The following is a 20,042-nucleotide window of genomic DNA, read 5'->3' as shown; positions in this document are numbered from 1 at the left end:
TAAGTAATTTAAAATTTATTTTTTTACAAGGAATATTCAGTAAATGACTGCATTAATTCTTGAAACTACTGACAGTTAAATACAGACGCTTAAGTGACGTCACTAGTGTTTACACTACACCAGCTGGTAACATTTGATGCCATTACTTGAAGTGAATTGGCCTTATTTTAAGTAACTAACCATAAATAAATACAAAAAGTAAAAAAAGATCAAAAGTGAGAAATAATATACTGTATGTATGTTGTGTTGTCAAAGTTAGAGGAACAATTCAAACTGCAATTGTGTGTAAATGAGGCAGAAAGTCAGGTCAGCACTGAACCTGGGACTTGCTCACAATTTTCGTGATGCCATATGGCAGCAGGGTCTACCATTAGACAACACATTATGCTTCCAATATCTTCCCAGGCGGTAGTATCTACCGTATATCTCGGCCTATAAGGCGTCGGGGTGCATAAGACGGTCCCCCCAAATTTCCATTTAAAAAGTAGCTTTTGAGCTCCATTCGCTGTATAAGACCAGTACCCCAAATGTGACACTTACCCACTGACTCAGTAGTCCTTTACCAACCATCCTTGGTTTTTTAAAATAAGGCCAATTCACTTCAAGTAATGTCATCAAATGTTACCCGCTGGTGTAGTGTAAACACTAGTGACGTCACTGAAGCGTCTGCTATTTACCGGTAACTGGAACTAATGTATGTGTCGAGTAAAATTTTCCATTTACTTGAAATATATACAGTTGTACCCCACTTAACGCGGTCAATTGAACCCAGAGGGTCCCGCGTTAAGTGAAATCCGCGTTAAGTGAACAACAGAACATATGGGATTAATTCCAATAGAAACCGGCCCGACCCCCAAACTCCACTTTTAGAAGGCACATACCTATGTTGTAGTAAAAATAACATCTTAATTTTATGATGGTACATGCACACAATTAATACTTAAGAAAAATAGAGAAATACAGTCGCCAAGTTAATGTCCATTCAAATAATGGACTCAACTCCCTCCCACTCTCACACTACACTGCCGGCTCTTCCCTCTCAGAGAAATTTTTGGGGGAAAACCACTAAATTTTAATAAATAATACCTCAAATTAAAGTTAGGATAATACAATTGACATTGCTGGATTCCTTGTAAGACCAGGAATATTTTGAATATAAATGTCATATATTTTGCACAAAAGATAACATAGTTACCAAGAGAAAAATTTTTATCTAAAAATTGTATGTTTAATGCAAAATATATGATGTTTATATTCAAAATGATCACCAAATTATAAGAATTCCAGCAATGTAAATTATATTCTGACCGGGTAATTTGTATGAATTTTATGAGCTAAAACAAATATCTTCAGTTAATAAAAAAAATAATAATTCTTCACGGGGTAACAGATGGTCGGTCGGTCCCTCCCTCCCCCCCACCAACCATCCCAAGGAGATGTGTGGGATAACCACTAAATTTTAATAAATAATACCTCAAACTAAAGTTAGGATAATACAATTGACATTGCTGGATTCCTTGTAAGACCAGGAATATTTTGAATATAAATGTCATATATTTTGCACAAAAGATAACATATTTACTTAGAGAAAACATTTTATCTAAAATTTGTATGTCTAATGCAAAATATATGATGTTTATATTCAAAATGATCACCAAATTATAAGAATTCCAGCAATGTAAATTATATTCTGGCCGGGTAATTTGTATGAATTTTATGAGCTAAAACAGGCAGTCAGGCAGGTGGCGGTGGGCAACTAAAAATAGCTGCCTCAGCCGACACTCACCGCTGATATGTGGAAAAAATCCGTGTTAAGTGAAAGTCAGCTTCATGCAGGCACCGTGATATGATAAAACGTGTTAAGTGAAACTGCTAGCGGGTATTACTGTGTGTATATATATATATATATATATATATATATATATATATATATATATATATATATATATATATATATATATATATATATATATATATATATATATATATATATATATATATTTATATATATATATATATATAATTATATATATATATATATATATATATATATATATATATATATATATATATATATATATATATATATATATATATATATATATATAAATTATATATATATATATATATATAATATATATATATATATATATATATATATATATATATATATATATATATACATATATATATATTATATAAGTTGTACCCCTTAACTGGCGGTCAATTGAACCCAGAGATTTGGCGTTAAGTAGTTCAACAGAACATATGGGATTAATTCCAATAGAAACCGGCCCGACCCCCAAACTCCACTTTTTGAAGGCACATACCTATGTTGTAGTAAAAATAACATCTTAATTTTATGATGGTACATGCACACAATTAATACTTAAGAGAAATAGAGAAATACAGTCGCCAAGTTAATGTCCATTCAAATAATGGACTAAACTCCCTCCCCCTCTCACACTACACTGCCGGCTCTTCCCTCTCAGAGAAATGTTTGGGGGAAAACCACTAAATTTTAATAAATAATACCTCAAACTAAAGTTAGGATAATACAATTGACATTGCTGGATTCCTTGTAAGACCAGGAATATTTTGAATATAAATGTCATATATTTTGCACAAAAGATAACATAGTTACTCAGAAAAATTTTTTATCTAAAATTTGTATGTCTAATGCAAAATATATGATGTTTATATTCAAAATGATCACCAAATTATAAGAATTCCAGCAATGTAAATTATATTCTGGCCGGGTAATTTGTATGAATTTTATGAGCTAAACAAATATCTTCAGTTAATAAAAAAAAAAATAATCTTCACGACACTATCTGTCAATCAAAGTACCCCACCTTCCCTCCCCCCCCTCTTCCAACCATGCGGTCAGTCCCAACCCTCCCCCCCACCCCCCACCAAGAGAAAGACTGGGTGAAAATAATAAATTTTAACATTTTGTATTAAATAATACCTCAGATTAAAGTTAGGATAATATAATTGACATTGCTGGATTCCTTGTAAGACCAGGAATATTTTGAATATAAATGTCATATATTTTGCACAAAAGATAACATAGTTACCTAGAGAAAATTTTTTATCTAAAAATTGTAGCCTATGTTTAATGCAAAATATATGATGTTTATATTCAAAATGATCACCAAATTATAAGAATTCCAGCAATGTAAATTATATTCTGACCGGGTAATTTGTATGAATTTTATGAGCTAAAACAAATATCTTCATTTAATAAAAAAAAAAATAATTCTTCACGGGGTAACAGATGGTCGGTCGGTCCCTCCCTCCCCCCACCCCCCACCAACCGCCCCAAGGAGATGTGTGAGGAAACCAGAATATTTAACTTTTTAGTAATAAATAATACCTCAAACTAAAGTTAGGATAATATAATTGACATTGCTGGATTCCTTGTAAGACCAGGAATATTTTGAATATAAATGTCATATATTTTGCACAAAAGATAACATATTTACTAGAGAAAACATTTTATCTAAAATTTGTATGTCTAATGCAAAATATATGATGTTTATATTCAAAATGATCACCAAATTATAAGAATTCCAGCAATGTAAATTATTATATTCTGGCCGGGTAATTTGTATGAATTTATGAGCTAAAACAGGCAGTCAGGCAGGGCAAGTGGTGGGGCAATCTAAAATAGCTGCCAGCCGGACACTCACCGCCAGATATGTGGAAAAAAAATCCGGACTGCTTTGGGGATTGGGTCGGTCCGGATTTTTGATTTTCCGGATTCTCAGGCAGTACTTTTAAAATTAAAATTTAAGGAGGAATAAAGAAGAGATGAACAGGCATTTTGTTAGTTTATTCATTATCAAATAAAGCATGCTTCATTTATCAAAACGAGCAGTTTTAAAGAAAATAAAGTCAACACTAGACAAAAATGTAAACAAACTGTCTAATACCATGACGAGTCTTGAAATTTAAGCCATCCATCACTAAATGCGACTCTGATTCAATGTTCATTTGCTCCAAAGATTTTGCTTTTAATAAGCATCGCCCAGAAATTGCCATACCTTCTGATCGTTTTAACAAAAACCATTCGTAACAACACTTTATCAAGATTTTCAATTTGGGCCAATAAACTTTCTTCAGCAATTTTAATGTAAGGCTCAGAAGAAGCTATGAATTCTAGAATTTTATTCTTTGCCTTTTTATATCATAAATTGTAGACTTTCCAATGTCGTATGTTTCCATTAGAACAGCATTGCTCACATTACATTCTAGTTTCTTAATTATTTCAAGTTTGTCACTCAATTTCAATGTGTTCTTCTTTCTCTTCACACAACGAAGTTTATCTACTTTAGGGCCATTATTATGGGCTTGTACTCTGTACATGGAAAGAGTAGGACTCAAAATTTACATACGTTGTCACAGTTTGATTGCTTGTTTTAAAGTGGCGATTCAGGGTCGTTTTGTTGTCCCTGTGCAGCTGTGGCATTCACGATACACAAAAAGATTTATAGTGCCTCAAATTTTTACATTTCAGTTCAAGCTAATTACAAAACTAACAAAATTAGCTACCTATAATTTACAATTAATTTTATTATTAGAATTATGTAAATTAATTTTTTAAAGCAACTCCATTCATTCACGTAACCCACAAAAGCCCGCTAAATTTAAAAGTTTGGGTTTTCGAAAAGTCCGGATTCTCGGGTGGTCCGGAATCCTGGCATCAGGATTTTTGGATTCTTTTATATATATATATATATATATATATATATATATATATATATATATATATATATATATATATATATATATATATATATATATATATATACATACATACATACATACATACATACATATACATACATACATACATACATACATTACATACATACATACATACATACATACATACATATATATATATATATATATATATATATATATCATTATATATATATATATATATATATATATATATATATATATATATATATATATATATATATATATATATATATATATATATATATATATATATATATATATATATATACACATATATATACACACAGTTGTACCCCACTTAACGCGGTCAATTGAACCCAGAGGGTCCCGCGTTAAGTGAAAACCGCGTTAAGTGAATAACAGAACATATGGGATTAATTCCAATAGAACCCAGCCCGACCCCCAAACTCCACTTTTTGACGACAAATAACTATGTTGTAGTAAAAATTCTATCTTAACTTTATGGTGGCTTGAAAAACAAGTAATATAGAAGAGGTTAGGTTAGGAAAGATAAAGGTTAACATAGGAAAAATAAAGAATAGGTTAAAAAACGAAAATTTTTGAGGAACACTCACGGTAGTAGAAGAGATGGGTCGGCATACAGGGATGGAGGCTGGTTCCGAGGCAGAGGGCAGATTACTGCCCCTCAGGTGAATCATCATTACTAGGTGAATCACCATTACTAGGTGAATCAATATCACTGTCACTTACAGTTGTCATGGCTTCCCTGACAAATCCCTCAAAATCAACTTCACTATCACTATCACTGGCTTGGGCTGGCTGTGGTGGGTTGCGGGCGAAGAACTCGGTTATGCTTTGCTGATGGCTGGCTTTGATGTTGTCATGATACACGTGATGTACGGCTCCATAGCCTGCACCAGTCGGGTATGGAAGACGTCATGGCGTTCATCGTCAGTGTCGCGGGAAACGATGGACTTAATTTTTTCTGTTAACTCTATGAGACACTTAATATCACTATGACTTAAACTAGGTTCTTCGGAGAATGACGCACCTTCTTCCTCCTCTTCACTGGCGGGTTCTTCTTCCAACATCTCGTCGGCAGTCACTTCAGGATCTCTGATCACCTCCCTGATGTCTTCGTTGGTGGTCTCGGAGAAGCCTTCAGCTGTAATATTGAGCGCAGCTTCTCTGGCAAGGTCAACTGCTACTGCAACAGTCTGAACCTCACCAGTCACAGGTTCAATCCTCCTCTCAGCTGGTATGCCATGCAGCACATGTCTCCATGCGTGACAAATCGAAGCAATAGACAGCTGATCCCATGCCTCCACCAAGAAGTCTACAGCTTGTTTGACGTTAAACTTCTTCCAAAATTGTTTGACGAGAACTTCTTGAGTCACCACCTCTTGTTCCTTGTCCTCGTCGCTTTTACTCTCGCTGTCGGTGTCATCCAGCTTTCGCAACTCATCCTTGGTGTTGGTAGAGTCGTTCAGGAGCTTGAACTTCTTTGCAGAGTATGCAGCTTTCACATTGCAGATCAACTCCTGGTCCATGGGCTGGATTAATGACGTAGTGTTGGGAGGAAGGAAGACCACTTTTACGTTGGGGTGATGATCCATAAGTAGGGCCGAGTGTCCAGGTGCGTTGTCAAGGAGCAACAAAATGTTGACTGGAACATTCTGTTGCTCGCAGAATTTCTTCACGTCGGGAACAAAACAGTCGTCAAACCAGAAGAGGGACAGAGAAGAGGACATCCACACCTTATGTGCGGTTAGCCAGTGGACATTAAGCTTGTTCATGTCCATATTCTTGTAGGCGTGTGGCTTGCGGGCTGTGTGAATCACCGATAACTTTGGTTTACAGGTACCGGAGGCATTGGTGGTAAAGAGGATGGTGATGCGTTCCTTCTGCATCTTTCGGCCCCGAATCTTGCTGGCATTCTTTACAACGAAGGTCTTGGAAGGTAGCTTTTTCCAGAAAAGACCAGTTTCGTCCATGTTAAACACCTGGTCGTCAGTGTACTGTCCTTCCTCCATAACCTCACGTAAGAACGGAGGAAAATCTCTAGCCGCCACACGGTCAGCACTCGCTTCCTCACCACCAATGTTGATGATCTTGTTCCTCTTCTTAAACCTATGCAGCCAACCAGAGGAAGCAGTGAAGGGTTTGGGCTCTGTATTTCCCAGCTTACGTGACACTGCTGCGTATAGTTCACGTGCGTACTTCTGCACTGAGCACGTGTCCACCGCCATGTTGCGTCGCGCCTGACGAATCAAATAACTCACCAGCAAATTTTCCACTTTTGCCAGCACCCTGTTCTGGCAATACTTGATCATTGAAGCACCTGCAGACTTTGTGATTTTCATGTGCTCTTTGATCTTGGCTGCATCCTTCTTAATAGTGCGAATCGTAGATTCGTTAACGCCATGCCGGCGCGCGAGATCAACTTGACGTGTTCCTTTCTCCAGATCTTGAATGATCTGGTATTTCACTTCGTAGCTTAGGCCACGGCGTGTCTTCTTGGGCTTAGGGCGGCTGGGTCCAGGTAAGGAAAGGTCGCTCTCTGGTGGCGGTGGTGGTCCGGCGGAAGCCATTTCACAGAACAATGGATTCACGTATACACGGGGTGGCTTGGAGGGATGAAACTACCGCGGCTAGGTCAACCGTCGTCTTTCCTCTCTCCCACCCTCCCTCCCTCCCCGGGTGGACACGTCATAATACTTTAAGCCAATTACAGCTAGCAGCAGAGGGGGGTAGGGATGCATGGCCAATCACAGTCCGATATGTCATATGACGTCAGTGATAAAGCAACAAAGACACACATTCTTAATCTTACATGGCGCTAGCGGAGGAGGCAGGCAGGCGGGTGGCGTGGGGAAAAACTAAAAATAGCGTCTCGAGCCGGACACTCACGCGTATATGATGAAAAAATTCGCGTTAAGTAGTTCAGCTCTGGGAAGGCACCGCGTGTATGATACAAAAGCAGCGCTAAGTGAAACCGCGTTAGGCGGAAGTAATACTGTGTGTGTATGTAGCATGTATGTATATATATATATATATATATATATATATATATATATATATATATATATATATATATATATATATATATATATATATATATATATATATATATATATATATATATATATATATATATATATATATATATATATATACAGTTTTTACCCGCCTAGCGGTTTCATAGCGTTTTTCGCACTCTGTAGTGCCTTGCCACTGAACTTTCATAGCGGGTTTTTCACATATCTGGCAGTGTCAGCTCGGTCTATTTTTAGGTACTTGCGCCACCGCCCGCCCGCCTGCCTACCTGCCTCTCCCTCCTCCTCCCCTCCGCTTGGGCAAGCCTTGATAGGTGCACAGTGTGTGTCTTTGTTGCTTATCACTGGCGTCATATGGCGTCTCGGACTGTGATTGGCCATGCAGCCCCTACCCCTCTGCTGCTAGCTGTAGTGGCTTAAAGTATTATAGCGTGACTACGGGGGAGGGAGGGAGGAGGAGGCAGCCTTGACCCTAGCCTTGACAGTTTCATCCTCAAGGCCACCGGGTTAGCAACGCATCCATTGTTCCGTAAAATAGCTTCCGCGGTCGCCCCCAGAGAGACCTTTCCTCACCTGGACCGGCACTAAACCGAACAGCGTTCGTGCGCTCTGGTGGTACCGGTGTTCAAGATTTGGAGAAAGGAACCGCAGCAAGTTGATCTCGCTTCGCCAGCATCGCGTCCTTGAATCTCGATTAGGCCCGCAATCCAAAGGATGCAGCCAAGATCAAAGACCACATAATCACAAAGTCTGCAGGTGCTTCATCTATCGGGTATTGCCAGAACAGGGTGCTGGCAAAAGTGAAGCTTTTGCTGGCGAGTTATTTGGTGAGTCGGTGGCGGCGCTTAACATGGCGGTGGACGCGGCGCTCAGTGCAGAAGATGCGCCGCGTGAGCTATCTTGCCAGCAGTGACCGTAAACTAGGAATTAGGCCCAAACCCTTCAATGCTTCCTCTGGTTGGCTGCATAGGTTTAGAGAGGAACAAGGTCAGCAACATCAACATTGGTGGTGAGAGCGAGTGCTGACTGTCTTGGCTAGAGATTTTCGCACGTTTTCATTGAGATTATGGAGGAAGAACCCAGTACAGTGGCGACCAGGTTTAGCATGGACGAATCTGGTCTTTTCTGGAAAAAGTTACCTTCCAGACCTTCGTTGTCAGTCTCGAGAGCAAGGTAAGAGGCGGAAGATGCAGAAGGAAGCAGCATCTTCCGTCCTGTTTACCGCAATGCCTCGTGCCTGTAAACCAAGTTATCGATTGATTCACAAAGCCCGCAAACCGCCGCCTACAAGAATATGGACATGAACAAGCTTAATGTCCACTGGCTAACCCTTAAGTAAAGCGTGGATGTCCTCTTCTCTGTCCCTCTTCTGGTTTTTGACAACTGTTTTGTTCCTGGCGTGCAGAAATTCTCACGAGCAACAGAATGTTTCATTCAATATTTTGTTGCTCCTTGACCTGCCTGGGACACTTCGCCCCTACTTATGGATCGTCACCCCTAGCGTAAAGTGGTCTTCCTTCCTCCCAACACTCGTCATTAATCCAGCCTATGGACCAGGAGTTGATCTGCAATGTGAAAGCTGCGTACTCTGCAAAAAGTTCAAGCTCCTGAATAGCTCTACCAAGGATGAGTTAGCGTAAGCTGGGTGACACCATTGGCGAAATGGCGACGAGGACAAGGAACAAGAGGCGGCGACTCCAGAACTCTCGTCAAACAATTTTTGAAGAAGTTTAACGTTAAACAAGCTGTAGACTTCTTGGTGGAGGCATGGGATCTGCTGACTCTTGCTCACGATTCGTCCGCATGGAGACATGTGTTGCATAGCATACCAGGTGAGAGGAGGTGAACTGTGACTAGTCAGGTTCAGACTGTTGTTGCAGTAGCAGTGGACCTTGCCAGAGAAGCTAAGCTCAGTATTGCAGCTGAAGGCTTCTCCGAGACCTGCGCCAGACATCATGGAGGTGATCAGAAGTCCTGAAGTGACTGCCGGCGAGATGTTGGAAGAAGAACCGTAGTGAAGAGGAGGAGAAGAAGGTCGTCATTCTCCGAAGAACCTAGTTTAAGTCATAGTGATATTAAAGTGTCTCATAAGTTTACAGAAAAAAATTAAGTCCGCCGTTCCCGCGACAATAGCGATGAGCATCATGGCGTCTTCATACCCGACTTCGGGTGCAGGCTATGGGCCGTACATCAAGGTGTATCACGACAACATCAACACCAGCAGATCAGAAAAGCACCTTGAGGTTCTTCGCCCGCAACCCACCACAGCCAGTCCAAGCCAGTGATAGTGAGTGAAGTTGATTTTTGAGGATTTGTCAGGGAAGCCATGACAACTGTAAGTGACAGTGATATTGATTCACCTAATGGTGATTCACCTAGTAATAATTGATTCACCTGAGGGGCAGTAATCTGCCCCCTCTGCCTGAGACAACCTCCATCGATATGCCGACCCATCTCTCTTCTACTACCGTAAGTGTTCCGCCAAAAATTTTCGTTTTTTAACCTATTCTTTATTTTTCCTATATTTAACCTTTATCTTTCCTAACCTAACCTCTTCTATATTACTTGTTTTTTTCATGCCACCATAAAGTTAAGATAGAATTTTTTACTACAACATAGTTATTTGTCGTCCAAAAATTGAGTTTGAAGTCGGGCTGAGTTCTATTGGAAATTAATCCCTATGTTCTGTTGTTCATAGCAGTTCACTTAGCAGGACCCTCTGGGTTCTATTGACTGATTAAGTGAAGTGCAACTGTATATATATATATATATATATATATATATATATATATATATATATATATATATATATATATATATATATATATATATATATATATATATATATATATATATATATATATATATATATATATATATATATATATATATATATATATATATATATATATATATATATATATATATATATATATATGTGAGCCCCTGGGTTTAAGCGAACACCCCTCCCAGGATTCCTTGTGTTTGATTAACGAACTGCCTTCCATAAGGATCTTCAGATTAGTTTAACGAAAAAAATTTAAACAACGAACTTCTTCACGAACCGACCTCAACATGTTTTAAAAGCACTGACCCGGGCAACCAACTTTAGTATCAGTCGTAATGCATTAATGGGTTCTGTAAACCCAAATTCATACTATTTTTGTAAATATCAAGAAGTTTATACTATTCAATAATTTTTAAAAGTTTAATATTCAATTTTTTTAGTCATTTTAACAATTATTGAACATAATTGAAAAGGTAAAATGACTAGTTTAATCTGCTGACATCCAGCCTCTTAACACAGCAAACAGGCGTCAGTCTCTCTCCTGTGTTTTCCACTTTCGATGCCTCTTGCTTGAACTCTCTTCAACCTAGCGCTTTTTTTCTGTGTTTCCAAAACTAAGTCAATGGTCATTTGAAAATTATTTTACATATTGACAATATATAGTGCAGTGCAGTGTTACTTTAAAAAGAAAATATTCTTTATTTACAGCTAGTTTAACTTTGAAAAATCTCGTGTTGCCATTGTTTTTGAATCAGCATAGGGGCTAAGTCAAGAAAAGTGATTTCTAATCCAAATAAAGCGAAATAATAAAAACACGAACAGGTATTAAATCAAATCATTGCTTACAAGAATATGGCATATCGGCATCAACTGTGTCGACAATTCTTGCACAAAAAGACAAATTTAAGGAAGTGAGCAGTGAGAGACAAATACAAAAAGAACATTTAAAAGTAGATCCCTAATCATTAGAAACTGAGGGTTACTTATCATCTGGATTAGGGAAAAAACAGATGAAAAGGTGATTCAGTTTCTGGTGATTTCATTTGTGGAAAAAGAAGCCAGGAGATTTATGAACATTTAAAGACAGATCCAACCTGGTTCTTCAAGGAACAGGGTGAATTTCAGACTGGCAAAGGCTGGTTGAAAAATTTAAAAGAAAAGAAGTGACATTTTAAGTGTTGTTAGGCATGGTGAAGCTGTTAGTGCTGATAAAGAAGGGGCAGCAAAAGTTTTTAATTGAATTTAAAACTGATGGAAGAAGAAAATTATCTTCCACAGCAAGTGTTCAATGTTGACGAAACTGGGCTGTGTTCTGGAATAGATGCCCAAAGAACATTCATCACCAGGATGAAAAACCTCTTTACCTGGGCATAAACCCATGAAAAGACCGTCTCACTCTGTTGCTTGGTGCCAATGCTTCAGGGGAGTTTTCGACTAGAAGCCTATGCTTAATCTACCCTCTAAGCTTAGGGTGTTCAAGCAACAGAAAGTGGTAGAACAATGCTTGGGTTATTGGAGATCAACCCGTAAGGCATGGGTGACAAGACAGTTCAACCAATGAATGGGCTGTTGATGTGCTGCCCCTCTGTCAAGGAAACTACTAACCACCAATAAACTTCCTTTAAAGGCTCTTCTCCTCTCTGGATAATGCTCCTGGTCATGACCTGATGACCTTGCCAGGGTGGAGTATAGGGTGACTGTGAAAGTGTTGTTTTTGCCTCCAAACACTACATCACTCCTTATTAATGGACAGAATGTGATCCAGCAACTTCCAGAAGTTGTACATGAAGAAAATGTTTGGAGGTGTCGTAGGCAACTTCCATTGATCTGAACTAACACTGAAACAGTTCTGGAAGACACAATTCAACGTCCTGGAGGCTGTAAAATTGATTAACCAATCATCATGGCCAAGAAGTCTCCAATAGAACCCTCAATTCTTCATGGAAGCACTGTATTATCAGTAGTCCATGATTTTGAGGATTTGAATGACACAGGGTTGGACCAGGAGATTGTGTCCATTGGTCAGTCATTGGGTCTTGAAGTGGAGAGAAGGATGTGGAAAAGAGCTTGTGATGTCTCATGAGGAGGAACTTCTCTAATGACTTGAAGGAACTGGATGAAAGGATATTCTGGTGAGAGGCTGACAGTGGTGAGGAGGAGAATTAGAAGTGACCATATGTCAGCTAAACAGTTGAAAAGATGTGATTTACCACTGGGAAGTTCAGGAACTGGCTAAGCACCCAGAAGTGGAAAAAAGCTGAACTAACTTTGTGTCATGTTGAGGGACTCAGTGGTCTCCTTCTTTAAACATAAGTTAATGGTGAGGGACAGATGCCCCACAGACCTGAGTGACACTTTCTTCAGTAAAAGGCAGAGGAACAAAGATGCTTTAGCCCTCAGCCTTCCACTTCAAGAAAGGAGAGAGAGGATGTTCATGGTGGAGAATCTGTCAGTCCAGAGGTTCTGACATTTTTCATGGAAGGTGACTCACCTTCAAGCAGTAAATGCTTCTCCTCCACCTCCACTTCCTTCTCTCCTTCCTCCTCCTACCTCCACTTCAAATGCACATCATCACCACCATCATCCAGGAGCCTTCTACACACACCTCAAAAGTAAGTAAATTTTTCCGCCATTTTTGTTGAAGTTAGGAAGTACCGGTGAGCTGGAACCAATTACCCAAAAACCCATTGAAACAATGGTTTGGTTAGCAAACGACCTTTTGGAGCGGATTGAGTTCGTTAACCCGAGGCCAATGTATATATATATATATATATATATATATATATATATATATATATATATATATATATATATATATATATATATATATATATATATATATATATATATATATATATATATATATATATATATATATATATATATATATATATATATATATATATATATATATATATATATATATATATATATATATATATATATATATATATATATATATATATATATATATATATATATATATATATATATACACACACACACACACACACACAGTGGGGTATGCTATAACGAACGTAATTGGTTCCAGAACCTCGTTCGTTATAGCATTCGTTCGTTATAGGCTTAATCCGTTCCAGGCCCCCAAATACAACCACTTAACACTGAAAAAATTCTGTGGAAAATGTAAAAAATACGGTACTTTATCTTACCTTAGTGTTATTCAGCATGCAGGTACCCCTAAACACTGGCACAGCACTATCACTTCCACTGGGAGTCTTGGCTTTAAGGTCCACAAACAATTGTTTAGCCTTCTCACAAATTATAGCTTCACTAATGCTATCACCTGCCATTTCTTTCTCCTTTATCCACACTAAGAGTAAATTTTCCATCTCTTCAATCACATTACACCTTGCTTTGCTAAGTCTAAAGATTCCCTTAGCCACTTGCACAGTTTTTAACTCCTCTTTATTCTTCAAAATCGTACATATAGTCGATTTAGCCATCCCATATTCATCACTAAGTTTCGCAATGCTTCTTCCATTCTCACGTTTCTTTATAATTTCTTTCTTAGTTTCAAGGGTTATTAGCTTTCTCACTCGCTTTGGACGATTCATTGTTACAATTGTATACTTGTATAACAAAATAGTTATACAAATAACGCGAATTTCCACATCAAAAGACGAAATTTCAACAATAACAGTGGTGCACTGGCTACACAATGAGACAAAGATGGCGCCTGACGCTCTTGTTGTGGGTCGCGGTACAACAATATTCATGCGCCAGGCGAAATAGTCCCGTATTCATCCGCGTTCGTTGTAGGAGTTGCGTTCGTTATAGCATTCTCAATTTTATAGGTAAAACCGTTCGTTATAGGAATATTCGTAGTAGGATCCGTTCGTTATAGCATACCCCACTGTACCCCATTCCTGGAATTTTCCGGGTAACGGGAAAATTTCCTCAGAATTTTCCAGAAAATGTGCCCCTCAAAGAATTTTTCCCAAAGCTTGAATTTCCATTAAATGACAGCTTTGGGAACGATTTTCCAAGAAAATTTCAATTCCGGCTATCGGAGAGTTCCAGTTTAGAGGGATTCCGGCTAACTGAGATATTACTGTATTAGAATCCAACATACTTTTACTGATGTTATTATTAAAAATTGTTCCATTGATGTTATTGATGGTTGTCTAATTCTATGAGATTACATTAATGAAAAATGTGTATAAACTTACTTTTCCTCTTCTGCAAAACAATTTTTCTTCCTGAAAGCAGATGCTCGGTGTACAAGGCCAAACTGTGAAAAATTTTCCTCCAATTCACGCTGCAAAATAAACATAAAGAAATGAGGAAAATGATCTTGTTAATTTCAGTACATGTTCTTGCCTGGTTATAAAAATGAATGACTTTATAATCTCCTCACCAGATTGAGGTTACAGCATACTATCTCAAAGGATCAACAAGTTTATAAAGACACATACACAGTATAACTGCACAGTGATCCCTCGGTTAACGAATTACCTTCCATAAGATTCTTCACTTCGGTTAACGAAAAAATTTCTGTTAACGAATTCCTTACGAATCTTTCCCAACATGTTTTCGCCTGCTCACCAGTTGTAGTATTAGTCCGCCAATACAGTACAGTGGTCCCTCGGTTAACAAGCACACTCCGTTCTAGAAGGTTGCTCGTTAACCGAAACCATTGTTTCAATGGGTTTTTGGGTAATTGGTTCCAGCTCACCGAAAATTGCCTAAATTCAACAAAAAAGGTAGAAAAGTACACTTACTTTGAGATGTGTATGTAGAAGGCTCTTGGATGATGATGATTATGATGGGAATTAGAATGGGGTTGGAGGAGAAGGGAGAAGAGAAGGCATTGGGGTGGAAGAGAAGTCACCCCAAGGTGCCATTTCACCCATAAAACTTTAGTTCTCTTGGTGTAATTCAAGATTATTTTCTTTAAATCAACACTGCACTGCATTATATATTGTCAATATGTAAAATAAATTTCAAAATGACCAATAATTTGCTTGCAAACACAGAAAAAAAGCATTTAGTTGAAGAGAGTCTCAAGCAAGATGTTACCTCCAGTGAAAAGACAGAGAGACTGGCGCCTGTTTGGTGTGTTGACAGGCTGGGTGGCGCGCATAAAACTAGTTTCCTGACCTTCAATTATGTTCAATAATTGTTAAAATGACTAAAAAATTTAATAGTAAACTTTTAAAATTATTGAATAGTATAAACTTCTTGATATTTACTAAAATGGTAAGGAAAATAAGCCCTAGAACCGATTACTGTACTGTATTGGAAGACTAATACTACAGCTGGTGGAGCGCCAAATGCAAGCGAAAACATGTTGAGGTCGGCTCGTAAAAAACTCGTTAATCGAGGGATTGCTCGTTAACCAAAGTTAAGAATCTTATGGAAGGTAACTCGTTAACCGAAATCTCGTTAACCGAGGCGCTTGTTAACCGAGGGACCACTGTAGTCGGTTTTAGGGCTTAAATTCATTACCATTTGAGTAAATATCAAGAAGGTTGTGCTATTCAATAATTTTCCAAGTCTTATATTAAAGTTTTTAGTAATTTTAACAATTATTTAACATAATTGAAGTACAGGGAACTAGTTTTTAGCGTGCCAAACAGCCACTCAACACACCCAAAATGGCGTCAGTGTGTGTCCCTGCTCAGAGGAGGAAGCATCTTGCTTCAGACTCTCTTGAACATAAACTATTTTTACATTTTTACAGTACAATTATTGGCCATTCTGAAGTTTATTTTACATATTGACAATATATAATGCAGTGCAGTGCTGATTTAAAGAAAACAATCTTGAATTACACCAAGTGAACTCAAATTTTATGGTGAAATGGCAACATGAAGCATGGGGTGACTTCTCTTCCACCCCAATGCATTCTCTTCTACCTTCTCCTCCACCCCCATTCTAATTCCCATCATCATCATCAACCAGGAGCCTTCTACCGTGGGGTATGCTATAACGAACGGATTATATAACAAATATTCCTATAACGAACGGTTTTCCCTATAAAATTGAAAATGCTATAACAAACGAAACTCCTACAACGAACAGTATTTTGTTTTATTTTTTGGACTAATTTATTATTTTTTATTACAAGTATTATTGATATTCTTTATTTCAGGAGTTTAAATGCATATTTATGCACTTTTTTACAATTATTTCAATTTTACATTATATTTTTCATTGCTAAGTGGTTGTATTTGGGGGCCTATAACGGATTACCCCTATAACGAACGAATGTTAAAATGAACAAGGTTCTAGAACCAATTAGATTCGTTATAGCATACCCTACCATGCACACCTCAAAGTAAGTGTACTTTACTGCATTTATTTTTTGTTTGTATGTAATTTTCGATTTTTCCCAACATGTTTTCGCCTGCTAACCAGCTGTAGTATTAGTCCGCCAATACAGTAATCGGTTTTAGGGCTTAAATTCATTATCATTCGAGTAAATATCAAGAAGGTTGTACTATTCAATAATTTTCCAAGTCTTATATTAAATTTTTAGTCATTTTAACAATTGTTTAACATAAATGAAGTACAGTGATCCCTCGGTTAACGAGTGCCTCGGTTAACGAGATTTCGGTTAACGAGTTACCTCCCATAAAATTCTTAACTTCGGTTAACGAGCAATCCCTCGGTTAACGAGTTTCTTACGAGCCGACCTCAACATGTTTTCGCTTGCACTTGGCGGTCAACCAGCTGTAGTATTAGTCCGCCAATACAGTAATCGGTTCTAGGGCTTAAATTCCTTACTACGTATTTCAGTAAATATCAAGTTTATACTATTCAATAATTTTAAAAATTTAATATTAATTTTTTTAGTCCTTTTAACAATTATTGAACATAATTTAAGGTAAAGTGACTAGTTTTATGCGCACCATCCAGCCTCTCAACACACCATACAGGCGTCAGTCTTTGTGTCATTACAGTGGTGGTAACATCTTGCTTGTGCCTCTCTTCAACTAAACGCTTTTTTTCTGTGTTTGCAAGCAAATTATTGGTCATTTTGAAATATATTTTACATATTGACAATATATAATGCAGTGCAGTGTTGATTTAAAGAAAATAATCTTGAATTACACCAAGAGAACTTCAATTTTATGGGTGAAATGGCGCCATGGGGTGACTTCTCTTCCACCCCAATGCCTTCTTTTCTCCCTTCTCCTCCACCCCAATTCTAATTCCCATCATCATCATCCAGGAGCCTTCTACATACACACCTCAAAGTAAGTGTACTTTGCTACATTTTTGTTGAATTTAGGCAATTTTCGGTGAGCTGGAACCAATTACCCAAAAACCCATTGAAACAATGGTTTCGGTTAACGAGCAACCTTCTAGAACGGATTGTGCTCGTTAACCGAGGGACCACTGTACAGGGAACTAGTTTTTAGCGCGCCAAACAGCCTGTCAACACACCCAAAATGGCGTCAGTGTGTGTCCTCGCAGTGTTGATTTAAAGAATAAAATCTTGAATTACACCAAGTGAACTCAAATTTTATGGGTGAAATGGCAGCATGGGATGACTTCTCTTCCACCCCAATGTCTCTCTTCTCCCTTCTCCTCGACCCCCTTTCTAATTCCCATCATCATCAACCAGGAGACTTCTACATGCACACCTCAAAGTAAGTGTACTTTAATGCATTTATTTTTAGTTTGTATGTAATTTTCGGTGAGCTGGAACCAATTACCCAAAATCCCATTGGAACAATGGTTTCGGTTAACGAACGACCTGCTGGAATGAATGGCGTTCGTTAACCGAGGGACCACGTACAGTACTGTAAAATTCCAGAATTTTCTTAAAAGTGATACAATACACTATTGGGATGGTTAAAAAGTGAAAGTGGGTCCCATAGGCACGACTGACTGTTAAGGACAGTGTGAATATAGTACAGTGAACCCTCACTTTACGCGGTTAATTCAACCCACGGCGGCCCGCGTAAAGTGAGAAACGCGTAAAGTGAACAGCATAACATATGGGATTAATTGAAATAGAGACCGGGCCGACCCCCAAACTCCACTTTTTCAGACACAATACCTACGTTGTAGAAAAAATTACTTCTTAATTTTATGATGGTATGCACACACAATTAATAATTAAGAGAAATATCAATAATATTAGGTTTTTTAACACTTACATTAGTAGAAAAGATGGCTAGGCACACGGGGATGGGGGGTTGGTTCCGAGGAAAGAGGCCAGATTATTGGCCCTCACCTGTATCACTTGTATCAATTGTATCACTATCCACCACAGAGGCTTGTAGGGCCTCTTTGTCAAACCCCTCAAAGTCCATATAAGTCCATATCCTCACTATCATTATCACTATCACTGGCTTGGGCCGGCTGTGGTGGGTGGCGGGTGAAGAACTCGGTAATGTTTTGATGACTGGGCGACCTTGTGCGCACACTGCTCGCGCCGCTCTCCGCGTAAAGGGGTACACGCACCACGGAATGTGAGCATTCCGGTTTCGGCAGGGTACCGCGTAAACGTGGAAACGCGGAATGTGGGACCGCGTAAAGCGAGGGTTGACTGTACAGTGTATAGCTACTAAGCCTTTGGTATACAAGGAGGCAGCATGGCCATGGTACTGCTCTTGACCGCTTTTACTTCCCTAAGTTGTAAACTTAGATACCCATTTTCAGCTAGGAGAACTGGGAGTGCCTGGGAATCGAACCACTGACCTCTGGAACAGGAGTTGAGCATGGTATTGACTGGACCGCGGTGCTCCATATTGATATGGTAGCTAACCCTTAAAATTATACTGAAATACACATACAACCTAGGAGAAAACTAATAAATGTGTGATTTTTCTTCATTAACAAACATAGGTAGGTCTTGCAAATTCGTGCTCATTAGTACCCCACCATGGTCAAATTTCCAAAATGAATAAGCATTAAAAACACAGGAAATTTGCTAATTATTTGCTAAAAACTTAATCAAATTGTACAACAGAAATCTTTATTGTTTCAATCTTACGCTCCAATGCCATGTTTATTGGACAGTTCTTTAACACTTATTCCACATTATATAAATGATTTCGTGAGCAACAAGGTTAAACTAATTTGAACAAATTTCAAATATCATACATAAAAACAAAAACAAAATTACTATGATAAACAATAAAATTGATACAGTAATATCTCCGTTAGCCGGATTCCCTTAAAACCGTAAATCTCCGATAGCCGGAATTGAAATTTGGTCGGAAAATCATTCTCAAAGCCAGAATTTTCAAAAAAATTCCGGCTTTAGGAACAAATTTCCCGAGGTTAAAAATCGTGAGAATTTTCTGAAAATCTCTTGAATAAAGATGAAAGTTAAAGTATTTTTGGGGAACCCAGTGAGGTGGAGGTAGGGTGGGGGATTAGTGGTCTCATACTACTGACCTTCCGATGTTATGTCAGGTCACCCTTTCTTGGGTGGGGGATTAGTGGGCCTCATGACCTGAAGATGTCTTGAATAAGCACAA

General features: G+C 38.1%; 1 protein-coding gene across 2 annotated transcripts in view; it reads right to left on the bottom strand.

Moving 5' to 3' along the window:
* Positions 1–20,042, bottom strand: part of LOC121874599 (RAD52 motif-containing protein 1-like) — a 224,560-nt gene that overhangs the window by 118,182 nt on the left and 86,336 nt on the right. For both annotated transcript variants that reach the window (XM_042378821.1, XM_042378822.1), the window contains one exon: positions 14,772–14,860. In XM_042378821.1, coding sequence (XP_042234755.1) covers positions 14,772–14,860 — 89 coding nt within the window. The remainder of the gene's footprint in view (positions 1–14,771; positions 14,861–20,042) is intronic.

The sequence above is a fragment of the Homarus americanus genome, unplaced genomic scaffold (genome assembly GCF_018991925.1).
Source record: "Homarus americanus isolate GMGI-L3 unplaced genomic scaffold, GMGI_Hamer_2.0 scaffold34360, whole genome shotgun sequence".
Lineage (NCBI taxonomy): Eukaryota > Metazoa > Arthropoda > Malacostraca > Decapoda > Nephropidae > Homarus > Homarus americanus.
This window is presented reverse-complemented; position numbering and strand designations above follow the sequence as displayed.